The sequence below is a fragment of the Mustelus asterias genome, chromosome 12 (assembly GCF_964213995.1).
Source record: "Mustelus asterias chromosome 12, sMusAst1.hap1.1, whole genome shotgun sequence".
NCBI classification, from domain to species: Eukaryota; Metazoa; Chordata; class Chondrichthyes; order Carcharhiniformes; family Triakidae; genus Mustelus; species Mustelus asterias.
In genome coordinates this window covers 73,421,314-73,437,115 of record NC_135812.1, presented here as the reverse complement: position 1 = coordinate 73,437,115, position 15,802 = coordinate 73,421,314, and the positions used below count along the sequence as shown (strand labels likewise).

Here is a 15,802-nt window from a genome sequence, read left to right as displayed (position 1 = left end):
AAAAAGTATTTGTATAAAAGATCTACAGTAGGCTCCTATATAGAACAATTGTAAGGAACAGAACAAGCATACAAGTTCTGATGAAGGGTCATTGATATTAACTCTGTTTTTCCCTCTGCAAAAAGCTGTCAGACCGGCTGAGTATTTCCAGCAATTTGTGTTTTTATTCCAGAATCCAGAGTATTTTGCTTTGCTAAGTACAGATCAGGGACTGCTCAACAAATAAGTTACCTTTTCAGTAGACTCAATAACTCTTAAGGAACAAATTCTTCCCAAACAATGCATTCCAGTGAAAAACCCTATGATGCACAGCACAGTTTCTGTCCTATATTTATTGTAGACGTTGTTGAATAGTATAAAGGTATCTCACTCAGCAAATTATTTGCTTGTTTCCATCAGACTTTGGAGTCTATCTGAATTGAAGTTTAAAGCACATTGATCCAGAACGTAATCCTCTCTAAGGGCTAGGTTTCATTGGGTGGTCAAGTCATTGGGTAGGAAAACCAGCCCGTCACAAATTGAGAAACCTATTTGCCTGCAGCAAACTTGTTCTTGGAATGGGATTTACTCAATTTTAATTTGAGAGTTTATATTAAGCCACTATGAAAAATGCAGCACTTCTTGCTGGAAGTCATAAAGAAATCACAGACATGACGCTGAATAATCTTCAGCTTTAGATTTTCTCCTCAATAGTCAATCTTCAGATAATTTTGATGTATGGGTTAAAATATTAGTGTTATTATCTGCAGTGGCAAACCTTATTTAAGAACAAAGAGCCATCAAGCCTAGCTAAGGTGCCCTTTATTGATAGGGCAACCATATAAAATGGTCAATGATATTTCAGGTCAGTGAAGAACTCTGGCGCATCCTGAGAATACAAAAGGTGCTTTTGCCCACGGAAACGGCCAGTTTGCTAGTAAATCTAACCAGTAGATTTTATTTCCTGCAGAATAAATTCAATCAATATGCCCAAAATTACATTTCTGTAAAAACAGGGACAGAGAGTATTTTTTGAAATACGCACATCTGCAGCAGATTAGAAAAGACTATGCTAATTTGAGTCAAAACGTGGAGGGGGCGACAGGAAAGGAAGAGGTTATCTGCCACGTGGGACATATTGTCCCTCAAGATCGGTTTTCCTCCTGTGGAATAATTTCACCAAGGATGGTCAGGCCAGCAGCAACATTCAATGAATTCGTAACAGCTTGAACTTCACTTGCTTCCTCACTCTGCTGCCGTCTCACCTGACTCTCAGCTAACCTTTCATTGCTGACTTAAAATGAAGGAGAGCCAGAGTGGGAAGATACAGGAAGGGATTAAAAAGTCTGCAAAGGGATATCAGCCATTTGAAGATCATGACCCTAGAGAATTGTAGCCATAGCGGATAGGAACACATTGGTTGGAATGAGAAGCAATGAAAAATGTATTTGTGGATGTCCGTCAAAATATAGAGAGAGCATTTGGTTGATAGAGACTACATTTACAAGTGTTGGAGTTGTTTCAAGGTGTTTGCGAGGTCATCTTGCATCTGGATACAGCCCATCTAATGCACAGCTAAAGAGAAAAAAATTACATCAATCTGGGCTAAATTGGTTCATCATTACAAAGAGCTATTGATAGTTATGTAAAATTAGACTTTTTTGTCTGTCACTCCTCTATTTTCACCAAAACGCAGCATGCAAGAATTTATCCAAATCACTGGGAGTTTGGGGTGTGCATTGCTTGAGATTTCTACTATTACAGTGATCAAAGAAAATATCGATTAAATAGCAGCCCCATGCAATTAATTCACAAAATCACTGAAGTATTGGTCTTTGTTGAATTTTTCTGAACATGAGTGAAAGCAAAGTTGTAAAAACATTAAAGTCCCCATATGTTTAATTAAAAAACTATTAGATATTTCTCAGTCCTCAAAGGGTTTACATTTTTCTCAAATGCAAACATGTCATGCAATGAAAATAATAATTAAAAATGATTACTTGCATAAAACAGGTTACATAATGTAGGTGGGTTTGTTTACTTCAAATCTCAAATATAGCCTTGTCGTGGTAAAACATAAGCTTCTTAAATAATAAAGTGAAATTCAAAGTTCTTGCTTAAAAGCCAGAGGTGAAACACAAACTATTACTGTACAACACATTTTCTAACAATTTACAGGTCAAAACATGACAGCACCAGTTTTGTCTTTATGCTTCGGACAGAGCAGCTGTCACTCAATCCTCCCATTAATTATCTCAGTCCAGAGAAGGGACAAAATACTATCTCCTACTGATCTGATAACTTGAGAGGCAAAGTCTTGATTTATAGGTACCTAAAATACTTCATATATTTGTTTGGAAACCCACTATGGCATTTTATATTTCTCAATGCGTGAGCTGAAAGGAACTCATTTTGTAAAGTTTTTAGGAAAGGTGGGGTACAACTGACCAAGGCAAGTTAGCAAGAAACAGATTATTTTCCCTCTCCAAAGTCCTTCAACTTATTGTTACTGCCAAAATCTTTGCCTTTTTTCTGCAACTCCTCTCAAGTGTCTTCAACTAGATTTCTGCTGCTAACCAAGTCACAAACAATATTCCCTCAGACTATGACCTTGGTGCTTTATGCTAAATGAAGCCTTTGGTACAGTTTGGCCACATCATCCTCTTGTCAGCATCCATCTTGGTCGGACTGCCATCGCTTGGTTCCACTTTTACCTATTCAAATCAGAACCAAGGCATCTCCAGCAATAGTTTCTTTTCCCATTCCTGCACTATTACATCTGGTGCTCCCTAAGAATCGTTCTTTGCTCCCCTCATTCACATCTTCATGCCGTAGGATTCAACATGCATGTCATCAAACTTCACCACATCTTGACACTTCGACTGCCTCTTTGCGAGACTCCTTGAAGAGCCATAATTTCCTCCTACCAAACATTGGGAAGACAGAAGCCATTTTCTTCCGTCTCTGCCACAATCCTTTACCTTTATTAACTTCATCCCTGCCCAGTCATTGTTTCAAGCTGGACATGTATCCCTTCAATCCCATGTGTCCATTCAACCCCAAACTCAGCAATATAATGCAATCATTCTTTCCGTCACAATGACCACCTACGTTGTCAACTTTACCCATCCTAAGTACATCTGTTTCCAATAGCAACATCCATTCCTTAGTCATCTTCAGACTTGGCTATTCCAATGCTCTCCTGGTCAAATTCCCATCCACCATAAACTTCAGTTCATTTAAAGCTCTGATACTGTATCAAATCCCACATCAAGGCCTACTTACCTATTAACAATGTTGTCAGTAACCCATCTGGGCTTAAAATTCCCATTGTCACGTTTAAATTCCTTTGTCACCTGACCCCTTCCAATCACTGTAAAAACCTCTAGTCCTACATCGATCCACAACTCAACACTCCATATATCTGACCCTGGCATCATTGTGCATAATTCCTTCCCTTTGCCTTACCACTGACAATTGTGCCTTCAGTTGCTTTGATCCCATATTCTGGAACTTCCCCTCAGCCAATTTTCCTCTTCCTTAAGAAGCTCTTAAAAAACGTTTTGATCATCCCCACTAATATTTTTTTCTTTGCTGGGCATGGACTGCAGTGCTCAAGACGACAACCCACCACCATCTTCTCAAGGGCAATTAGGAGTGGGCAATAAATGCTGGCCTAGCTAGCGACACCAAAAATCACCTGGAAGAATGCTGAAAATCAGGGCGTGCTATTAACTAAGTGATTCCTACCACGAGACAGGTTTACCTTGAAAAACTGTTACAATGAGAAAAATAATGGAGTTGTGTTCATTCAATACCTTTCATGTTCCAAAATGCTTATCAACAGCTCGCATTAACATGGCATCTTTAACATCGTAAAACCACCTCAGTGTTTACAAAGGAAGGTGACTAAACAAATCTCACTCTGTGCCACGTTGAAGCCACCCTGAAATATATTCCCAAGCCATGGAGGTAATTTGACTTACATGGGAAATGCCGCAGGGTGACACTTGAAAAGTCTAACTGTATATTTGGAATTACCAACTTAAGTATCCAATAAAATCTACATGCCTTGTAATGACTAATATTTTCATCAAACAGACGACCAAAAGAGATTACATTTGCAAGTTGCGAGGACACAGCTGAAATTTACAATCAAGTTGCTTCAAGTCAGAATTCTGATCAGGTAACCAAGTTTACTCAGTATGTTCAAAATAACTTTTTAAAAAAAACTTCCATCCCAATTGTCATGTTATTTATTATTTGTTCACATACAATGGTCAACCAGAAAAATTGCAGCACAAAAGTATGCAGTTGATGGACGTAAGAATTATATTATCAGCAATTACCGACTGCCCAGTTAGGATTTGAAATAAGAGCAATCCACCACACCATCAACTATTTGAATACCATATACATCATTTGTTCACGCACTAAATCACGACATGAAAGACTTAGAACACATGTAGGCAACCACGATAAAAGGCTTTACTTCTCTTCTGACCTAACTAGCTAATATTTTAAATTAATCACAACATAAACTGAATCATTTAAGCTTAAAGTGGGAGACCTGGTGCACAACTCAGTTATTAAACAATAACGCCTACTTGATACCTAATGCAGCATATAGTTAATCCTCCTGGAATGTGGCAAGGGAGAAAATAGGAAGCGACACTGCTGCTATTGCCACAGGCACAAACATTTAGCATGTTCCCAGCCTCTGCAGCAGTAAATGAGCCTAGAATAGAAGTACTGTTTAGATTTGAGAGACAAAGAGGTACTGACAACGCAAAGGAGAAGGGATAAGAGAGGGGGAAGCAAGAGAGGATGACTGTCAACAAGAAAAATTAAAGAAACAGGGAATAAGAAACAAAGGGAACAAGTATGAGAACAGCTGGAATTAGTGCATGTTGAAATTGATGAGCTAGATTTCAAGGTTATTGTCTGGTATACTGTACCACAGTAGGAATTTCAGCAAGCTTAACGGTACACGCGATTGACAGAGACCCATTGTTCCCTGACACTGCTACAATTACCTGGTCAGTACTATTCATTTCCAATCTTCAGTTATGATTGGGCCCTGCACAGCACAAAATATGAAAGACTACGAGAGTTTCACATTAACAGTTATGTGGGTAAAAGTCATAGTTGTTACTTCAAGCTGAACTAAGAGAAATAGTTGTTTCCCCTAAATTTTAATGGAAAAAACCTAGAGCACAATAACGTTTGGTGAAAGCCCTCCCCCCACTATCAATGCAAGGTTATATAGTTTAAAAATTGCTGTTAAAAATGTACCTGCTTCAAGTTTGATGTTCAGCTTCAGACTTTCACATGAGGCTGTAAACTTTGCACTTCTGGCGGCATGGTGGCATAGTAGTTAGCACTGCTGCCTCACAGCGCCAAGGGCCTGGGTTCGATTCCCAGCTTGGGTCACTGTCTGTGCGGAGTCTGCACGTTCTCCCTGTGTCTGCGTGGGTTTCCCCCGGGTGCTCTGATTTCCTCCCACAGTCCGAAAGACGTGCTGGTTAGGTGCATTAGCCATGCTAAATTCTCCTCAGTGTACCCGAACAGGCGCCGGAGTGTGGCGACTAGAGGATTTTCACAGTAACTTCATCGCAGTGTTAATGTAAGCCTATTTGTGATACTAATAAATAAACTTAAACTGCCTTTGAGTTTTCATCTGAAATTTACTGTTGCAGTTTTAAGATACTTCCATCCAAACCACTTGATAACATACAGTAGAACACACATCTATTGCTGCAGAATTCTAGCAGCTCTGCATGTTGATATGGTGGGTCACCAAACCATTTTCTTTTCCAGGTCTTGAGATTTGAAAGGTTGGCTACAGCTGATTTACAGAAGAGTTTCATTCATAGAATCCCTACAGCCCATCGAGTCTGCGCCAACCACAATCCCACCCAGGCCCTATTCCCGTAACTCCAAATATTTACACTGCTAATTCCCCTGACACTAGGGTCAATTTAGCATGACCAATCAACCTAATCCGCACATCTTTCAGACTATGGGAGGAAACTGGAGCACCCAGAGGAAACCCATGCAGACACGGAGAGAATGTCACTCCACAGAGACAGTGACTCAAGGCCGGAGTTGAACCCGGGTCCCTGGCGCTGTGGGGCAACAGTTCATTGGCATAAGAACCGCGGCAGTTTCTGTGTTTCAGATCACGGCCTCTGAAAAAGGCTGAGGGAATAGGGAAGAAAATGCAACTTGGAATCAAGTGGCCAGGAATGAAACTGGCAATAAAATCCTTTCGAGAGTCAGTGTTGAGAGTAAGTGCACATTTTTCTGTGTTTGTGCTAAACTTGTGGACACACCAACAGGAACCAATCCAAGATGGAGCAATGACAAGTGTCAATGATCAATCGTCAAAATCAGGATAGGAGTTTTTCTGTGCACAAATCTTTCCTCACAAGCAGTGGTGAACCAATGTGTTACTACCACGGAATGGAAACACAAAAGGAAGAAGTGGGTTGGTTACAAAGAGAGCACGGTTTCTTGGTTTGCTTATAAAATTGATGTTAAAATAGCTCAACTTAACAAACTTTATGAGGTTTGCTTTGCTGTCTGGACTCTGTACAAGAGTTGTTCAATGGAGGAACTTGAAAAGGAGATACTTCAAAAATATTTGAGGGAGCCAGTCCACTGAAACATGCCCTGAATAGTTTCCTTTGCATTGTTAAAGAAATTAGGACTTTTCTGGGAGATCAATCAGTCTCAAATTGAAGATAACACTATCTATCCAAGATAACAGAGCAGTCAATGTGAATTTTTCACATCGGGAATTCAACTTCTCCTGAAAACTGTTGTCTTTAGTCTTCCTTTATTTCTGATTCAGGATGCCTGCCTTTCTTCACCTGACTAGTCAGGTGCTTGTTTATTATAGGTACAGTAAAACCTTCAGTGATTGGTCAAGCGACATCATTTATACCATTCAGTGCTAGAGAAATCCTAAAGAAAACCACAACTGAAATGTGTAAGGTTGCTTGGAAACTGGGAAAGTAAATTTACTTCCCTTCCACTTGCTTTATCGCCAACAGTATACTCAACCTTCCTTCCTACATGGACAAACTATACTAAAAATACACACATCTGCCCCAAAAATACACACATCATTAAACGCTCAAGATGCTTTTACTAACCTGGCATTTAGGAAGGGTAAAATGCTGAAATGTGAGCCATTCATGTTTGCCTGATCTGTAATGATGGACAATAACCTTTGGAAATTGCTTGATGATTGTTACTTTTTGAACAGTTTCGAAAACACACATACCCAACTGACCTAGGGAGATGGGGGAAAGAAAACAAACAGTTAAAAGCTGCAGGGCTTCAAGCTTTTTAAAAATTATTAGTGTCACAAGTCGGCTTGCATTAACACTGCAATCAAGTTACTGTGAAAATCCCCAGTCACCACTCTCCGGCGCCTGTTCGGGTACACTGAGGGAGAATTTAGCACGGCCAATGCATCTAACCAGTACGTCTTTCAGACAGTGGGAGGAAACCGGAGCACCTGGAGGAAATGGCGCAGACATGGGGAGAACGTGCAGACTCCACATAATGATCCAAGCCAGGAATTAAACCCTGATCGCTGGCACTGTGAAGCAGCGGTATTAAACACTGTGCCACCATGCCGCCCACAGCTGTAAAAAGAGTTAAACTATGCTATTCTTTTAGTCAAAAGAATGTACACTTGAGAATATAGAGTTAGACTTTTATTTAAGTTCAGAAAATACATAGTGCTTAAATATGCATGGTTTTCGCCATGTATTATTTCGAAGAGTGTCAATGTTTCCTTTCGTTAGACACACGTTATGTGTGTCATGAACTATAGATGGTTGAAAACATTTACCCACTGCTTTCCCATTGGGTTAAATGTTCTAGTGCGCTGGTTCTTGGTGCATAGAATCCTCACAGCCAGCTGTAATTCCAAAGTTAACATGACAAATTTGTTAATGCTTGCAGTCAGGAGGATCTGGAAATACAGGTCCTTCCTAGCTGCCAGCATAGCAAATGTGACAGGTTTACTTGGGATCGAGTGCCAACTTCACATGAATCAAACGCTGGAAGGTAGCAGCTAAGGAAAACCAATGTACAAGCAGAAACATCTCCATAACCTCTCCATCTGTCCATACCAGTCTGGACCTGCTACCCAATAACTTTTAGATAGCTCTCAAAGTCAAAAAGGTTTCTGTATAATTATAGTAATTTTAGGAGTATCATACTTTATAACTATTTTTAAACTTCAGAATCTCAGATTAATCTCTTTAATCTATTTTATACATTACATAAACAGTGATTAGCCTTAGGCCAACATACTTATTGATGCACAGCAGCCACTTAGTAACGTACACCTCAAGATTCATATGTTAAATGTACACAAGTTCTCCAGTGTAATTTTTTTTGCAATGTAACTTCTGAACTGATGTGATTTACGAAAGTATATGAAATATGAAACATTATGTGCTCTTTCTGGGAGAATTTCATCAGTTTAACATGGCTGTTCTCATTTGTCAATTGTGTCATTACATGCAGCAAATCCCAAATCATTCAAACCTCTGAGTTTACTGATCGTTGTATTGTATAAAAACGAATAAGTGATTAACACTAACTTTACACAACAGACATGATGCTACATACTCAACTCAAAAGAACCTGCAACTTGTTACTAAATAATCACAGATATCTGACCTATAAACATTCCATGAAGTTATCACCAGAAACCAGCCAACAAGCATCAGCTTTTGCTCCAACAAAAAAGGCTGCTCCATGTTGATATAATTACTCTTTCCAGGATTCCACACGCCTTTGCAAACTACGATACTGGCTACTGTGATGACCTTTGACCTGGAAGCAGTACAATAAATAAAACATAATTTTTTAAAATGTCTGTGGAATTTGTAATTGTTTTGAAAACTGTTTGAAAATCGCGTTTAAGAGTTTGATCAGTTGTAAAGGGATCGACTGGCATCTTCTTGAATAAAACAAAATACTGGTCCATGCAATCTGACAATTCTTGATCTGGAAGCAGTAAGCTAAGACAGTGTAGGCTCGATGGGCCGAACGGCCTCTTTCTGCACCGTAGGGACTCTATGGCACAAAAGCAGTGAAGCTCTCATACACTCCTTATTGAATCAGGATTGGGCCCCTGGTTTGATGGAATATGCTGGGCCAAAACTTGGACAGATTGTTGGCATATACAATTCTGTTGCTGTTTATGTCCCACAATGCCTGACGGATGTCCAATTTTGAGCTGTTCTGAATTTACCACATTTAGCGCAGTGGTAGTACCATATATCATGATGGAGGATGCCCCCAATGTGAAGACGGGACTTTAACTCCACAAAGACTGTACATTGGTCATACCAATCAATACTGTGGACAGTTACAAAGGCAGCAGGAAGATTGCTGAGGATGGAGTGGTTCAGATACCTGTCGCAGGGCAGTCTGGTAGATATGTTTCTTAGTTTTTCAAGTTTATTTGTAAGTGTCTCAAGTAGGCTTACATTAACATTGCAATGAAGTTACTGTGAAAATCCTCTAGTCACCACACTCTGGTGCCTCTTCAGGTACACTGAGGGAGAATTTAGCATGACTGATGCACCTAACCAGCACATCTTTCAGACTGTGGGAGGAAACCGGAGCACCCAGAGAGACCCATGCCGATGCAGGGAGAACGTGAGACTCCACACAGACAGTGGCCCAAGCCACAAAGTGAATCAGGTTCCCTGACACTGTCAGGCAGCAGTGCTAACCACAGTGCCACCATGCTTGACCAGCTTACTTAGTAGTGCTTCTTAGTGATGGACACTGAATAGCCCACCCAAGTACATTCTGTATCCCCCGGTGCTCCCTCCAAGTGTTCTCCAACATGAAGGAGCACTGATTCATCAGCTGAGGCAGGGTAGTAGCAAGGTTTCCTTGCCCGTGTTTGACCTGAAGCCATGGGACTTCATGAAGTCCAAAGTCAACGCTGGAAACTTCCAGGATTAATGTTCAAGCCACATTCTCCTCTCCCCAACTTTGGTACGAGAGATTATTAGATGCACGATAAATGGATTATAGCCTTGCAGATCACTGCCACTTACTGAATATTCTTCAATGTGATGAATTGCACAGATATTCATCCATGACAACCAGTCAAGGATTGAAGACTAATTAATAGAATTACTCATTAAATCAAATGTACATGATACCAAGTGGTATGATTTTAAAATGATGTTTCACTAAAACTATATTAAACATTCCCTTAAAACTATCTAATAGCGCAGGGACTTGCAAGCAAAACTGTGTTTGCTTAAAATATTAATTCAAGAATAAACAAATTATTATGCTGCAGCTCTAAGAAACATAATTTCATAAAAAGATGACCATCGAGTTGTGGTACGCCAAACCTTAATAAATACAAAACATTGCAAATAATTGCACGGAGTAAGAATTGTCCGGAAAACAGATGGTTATAATTTGGTTTGGTCCTGTATAAATATAATCTGTAACCAGTACAAAAAATGCCATTTTCATCCCAGTGACTTAATTCAATATGTGACAAGATAATCCATCTTCCATTTCAGACATTTCCCTTCCCTAAGAAAACATTAATTCAAGTAACCAATTAAGATATTTACACCTAATTTCCTTTCACAGAAAACTCAGAAATCATTAGACCATCGATGCATTACTTTGATGTCCTGCACATTTATCACAAAAAAAATCACTTAAACAACAATTTACCCAATTTTCCAGAACACTGATGCACTTGCTTTAATGCAAACGCATCAAAAAAGATTTCAAAGGGGATTTGTCTTGAATCTTACAAATGCAGCAGATCAATTTTCTCATTATTCATGCTCCACACAAATACTTAGCAGAAGCTCTCCACAAATACAGTATTTAATTCTGAGTGTCTATGTAGCCTTTTGGCACCAATTACACAGAGATGCTGGAAAACTGGGCATTCAAAAGTGATGTGGGAAATGAAAGGGCCGTCCGGCCATGATTAATTTGTTAACAGTACAATATTTAATCCAGCTATTCTAACTCCAATACTTCCAAATCAGAAACTCTGGAAAAATTAGTTTGAGAGGGGAAAATTTAACATATTGCTACATATTACTAAGATGCCTGGGAGCTGAGCCAGGACAGAAGGCTGCAGTTGTAAGTTCCCATTTTGCTGCTGTCTAACCCTATTTCCTTGGCAGCATATTACACGAGGACAGGAACAATATACTCAGCTATTCCCTTTCCCTGACTTTAGAACAGAGCAAGCGTCGGTAAAGCGGTGTTATCACATTCTCAGGACATCGCAAAGTGCTTCGCAGCACTTGGATTTATTTGTGAAGTGTAGTCACTATGTCAGTAAATGTCAATTTCGCATGTGCAAGTACCACAAGCAGCAAAGGAGATGAATGAGTGGTTAATTTGTTTCTGGCTGTGTTGTTGAAGGATGAAAGTTGGCCAAGACATACATCAGGAGAACTCGCTAACTCTTCAAGCAGTGCCAAGGGATACTTTACATGCACCTGAAAGGCCAGGCATGATCGCAGTTTAATGTCTCATCTAAAAGACAACAGACGCGAAAGTGATGTTATTTCAAGCTGTACGATTGGCAGTACTTCTAGAGAGCAAACAAAATTCAAACAGGGAGTGAAGAAAGTCGGAGGGATTGGGGTAGAGAGACAAATCACAAAGTAGCAATGCAAGTTTAAAAATTTTTTAAAGATTCAAACGAAGCACTGGGGCTAATTTCCTGAGGGGGGAGAACAGAAAAACAGAAATGTTACTTTAAACTTATTTGGTTAGACCACGCTCTGAACAATTCTGGCCTCCGTGCTATAAAAGGATACAGAGACAGTGGAGACAATGCAAAGAGGATTCAGTGGAATTATATAGGAACTTGGAAGTTAGACGTATTAGGGAAGATTGAAGCTAGGATTCTTCTCTCTAGAAAAGAGTTGACGGAGGGAATAGCCATCTTTCAGATTATGAAAGGGTTTGATAGTGTAGATGTGAAGAAAATATTTCCACTTTATGATGGAGACCAGAACCAGGGGTCATTAATATCAGATAGTCACTAATAAATCAGATAGGGAATTCAGGGGGAACCTCTTTATCCAGAGTTAGAATGTAAAATTTACTGCCACAAGGAGAATTTCAAGTACCAACGACGCATTTAAGAGGATGACAACTAAATACATGAAGGCAAAAGGAATAGACAATATGTTCACGAAGTTAGGTGAAGAAGCTTGAGTTGAGGCTTATGTGGTTCATAGATATCTGCATTGACCCGATGAGCTGAATGTATTTACAGCACAGAAACAGGCCAAAGTAATACTGTGTAATGAGAAACAAAGTGACTATTTTGACCCAAATTAAATAGCTATTTTAAATTATGAAGTTTTAAATCTTGCCTTTGTTTACACATACCCTCATTTGAGGGGAAACACTCACCTCCTTGTCTTTGTACAAGACGGGCAAGAGACAGAGAGATTAAAATACTAAGGTTTATTTTTATGAAGATATTTTGAGGTTGCCCAATATGGTGTTTTGTATCAATGATATTGTGTGTTCCGCCTCTCCAACATTGCAGCCAGATGCTATTAGATGAGCTCAAGATTCTGTAACTTTCATATTGCGAACCACTTCTGACCAACCCTGCTTATATTAAGTGTTTCTCGTCTAACATTTTGCCTTCTTTTACAACCTCACAGCAAGCCTGACTAATCTCTCCTGCTTTATAGAGCAGCATTTTCTGCCGCACTGTTTCTCTCCTTCCCTTCAAAATCGCCTCACTACTCGAATTATTACTTAATTTGATTGCCTCGCTTTCAGATAAAAGGAAATGGTCGAAACAAAAATGGATTACATGGCCTGTGATTCCATCATAAATTCCCAGCACCGAAGCTGAATTTTTATTTTCAGTCATAAACTAGGCCATAATATCCAACCTTAATATGTTTGCCGTTGTGTCAAAGCCAAGTTATAGCAGCTAGCTGCTTTCTTTGTCACTTGAGAGAACTATTGTCGGGTCTTTCTTATTATTCCATAGTCACTATCAATAGCAGAGATCGTTTTGCATCCGGCTTTATTATTACCTATTGCAGCCTAAATACTTTCATTCTGAGTTTTTCTGTGACATATTTAATTGCAAAGAAAATCTGATATAAAATTAATCATTAGGCAGCTGGATATCACAAAAGTGAGTAACTAAATGACAGCGAATTAGAAGCCAAGCTATTTCATATACAATGACTCATAAAAGCTATCCTTAACCATCGTCTAGACATCCAAGTACTGTACAGGCCATCAGAAGTACCAAGACAGTTGCATATTCCAGCAAATGGAGGAATTAACAAATTGCATTCAGGTTCTAAACTGAGTACTTTTGCTAACATCCTCAAAATTAAAAAATGATTTTAAAAAGTCAGAAAATGCATACACTGTCACATAATATACCAACTGGAACCATCCGTCTTGCTTCCCATGACATTGTCCCATTCATTTTATTTGCCCCTCTTCAGGTTCCTTGAACCACTTCCTGCTGGCAAGGTCAGGCAGACAAGCAGTACTCACCACTGCCAATGACTATTTGCTGCATCAGAGAGATGACTCATTCTCCAAGTGATTCTCATTTCTGTTAAATAGTTTTTCATTTCCATGACATACAAAAATTGAAATGTTATCCCTGAAGGTTTTACCACATCAATACAGCAAAAGGCTACGCGCATCCCTGACCTTCATCGACTGGCACAGTTTCACATATTCACGCATTATTCGACACAAACAGCCAAAGTTTTATCACCGGCTCGTATATCCAATCACCAAATACCTCAATGCATCAGCACTCCATTGGTTAATTTGAGAAGCAACATTCTCATGATTCGTTTTTGTGATACTAATTTAGTGCAAATGATGCTTAATAATCTCCAAATCATATTAAAACTTATGCTATCAATAACTGGGTTGAAACAGCCCAAGTCTATTTCAAGTTGTATTCTTAACAGCAATTACAGAGATGAGACTGTTAGCATCAATCTGGTCTGAATTTAACCTGCTAATCCAGTAGGTAAAAGGATTGTCCTTTGCTATCTCCCTTATATTAGCACCGCTATGATTTAGTGGCTGGTCTTCCGACAGCACACCGTAATTATATTTGGCTACTTCGTATGACATTGCTGACATGGGCAACTAAAAATACTGAAAATGTTTTCTTCACCTTCTAACGCATATTCGGTACTAAAACCTTAGTAAGTAGCAATAAGCATTGATGCACAGCTGGAGACATATCATAAGCAAAATGCTAAGACAGAATAAAATCAGATCATCCCATTCAAACACAGAAAAAGGACTTTTCTATCCAGTTTAAAAAGCATCATTCTAGTTGGTCTCTTTAGATTGATCGGATGGTGCTGTCCTTTGTTCCATTAAATGGTTAGATGTGAGCTGCCACCGTGAAAAAAAAACCCTGATTTTAATTTAGTTTTATCTTTGAAAACAGTATCTTTAGCGTGGAAGCAAGAGGGTACAGATTAATGGGTCACAAGACACTATTTCATTGCAAGTCTTCATATTCACTACTATAACTCACTGTTCATAAAATATAAAGACTGAAAATTACAATGCAAACTGCTGTGGAAATTAAAATTAGAACAGTTAACCTGGAACACACTCGGCATTTTTAAAATTAATTTTAAAGGGCTGAGAGTCGCTGGCTGGGTCAGTATTTATTGTCCACCCTTAGTTGCTCTCACTGAGTGTCTCGCTCGGCCATTTTGGAGGGCATTTGAGAGTCAATCGCATTGGCGTGGGTGCCACATGTAGGCCAGACCAGGTAAGGACGGCAGATTTCCTTCCCTAAGTCCAAAGATGTGCGGGTTAGGTTGATTGGCCATGCTAAAAAATTGCCCCTTAGTGTCCTGAGATGCGTAGGTTAGAGAGATTAGTGGGTAAATCTGTAGGGATATGGGGGTAGGGCCTGGGTGGAATTGTGGTCGGTGCAGACTCGATGGGCTGAATGGCCTCTTTCTGTACTGTAGGGTTTCTATGTTTAAAGGACCAGATGGGTTTTTCTGACAATTGACAGGAGTGTCATGGTCATCATTAGATTTTTCATTCCAGATTTTTATTGAATTTAAATTTCACCATCTGCCATGGTCGGATTCCAACCCGGGTCCCCAGAGCATTACTCTGGGTCTCTGGATTACTAGTCCAGCGATAATACCACTAGACCACTGCCTCCCCTTTCTTGGGCAAGGTTTGAGAATACCCCTGGCACAGATCTAACTGATGTTAACTGATCAGCCTATTGGAAAGAGAGGGCATGATGAACTGTCCAATAGCTCCATTCTTGCCTCTCCAAAAAAAAATGAATTAAAACTTATCCAGGACATTGTCAGGGTTGTGGCGTATAATAAGGTATAGCATCTAGAACATTAATTATGGTCAGTTTTAATCAAATACATACCTGTAGAATCAATATCGGAGAATTGATTGCAGGCCGGGCAGATTCCCATGGGGGGAGAAAATTTCTCCCCCAAAAAATTGGATGGAAGCAAACTCCATATCCAAACAGGCAGATTAAGAATAGCACTGACAGATTCCAATCAGCAGGCCACATTCATAGGAAACGGAGTTAAAAGAGGATGAGAAAATCTAACTCTAAATGCAATTTGAGCTCCTTCAGTACTGAGATTTTATCACATTTCCTGGAAATGTTGATGAGTTCAATTTAACAATACACATAGGGATCCTGATTCATTATAAAAGCAGCATGGAAATAAATACCATGCAATATTCTTCCCTACTAAATTTC

The 15,802-nt window shown here is 39.4% G+C and overlaps 1 protein-coding gene across 1 annotated transcript in view; it reads right to left on the bottom strand.

The window, feature by feature from the left end:
* The window catches only part of cox10 (cytochrome c oxidase assembly factor heme A:farnesyltransferase COX10), a 136,367-nt gene that overhangs the window by 111,854 nt on the left and 8,711 nt on the right, over nucleotides 1-15,802 (bottom strand). The window contains exon 2 of the mRNA XM_078225432.1: nucleotides 7,140-7,279. Within this exon, the coding sequence (XP_078081558.1) occupies nucleotides 7,140-7,279 (140 nt within the window). The remainder of the gene's footprint in view (nucleotides 1-7,139; nucleotides 7,280-15,802) is intronic.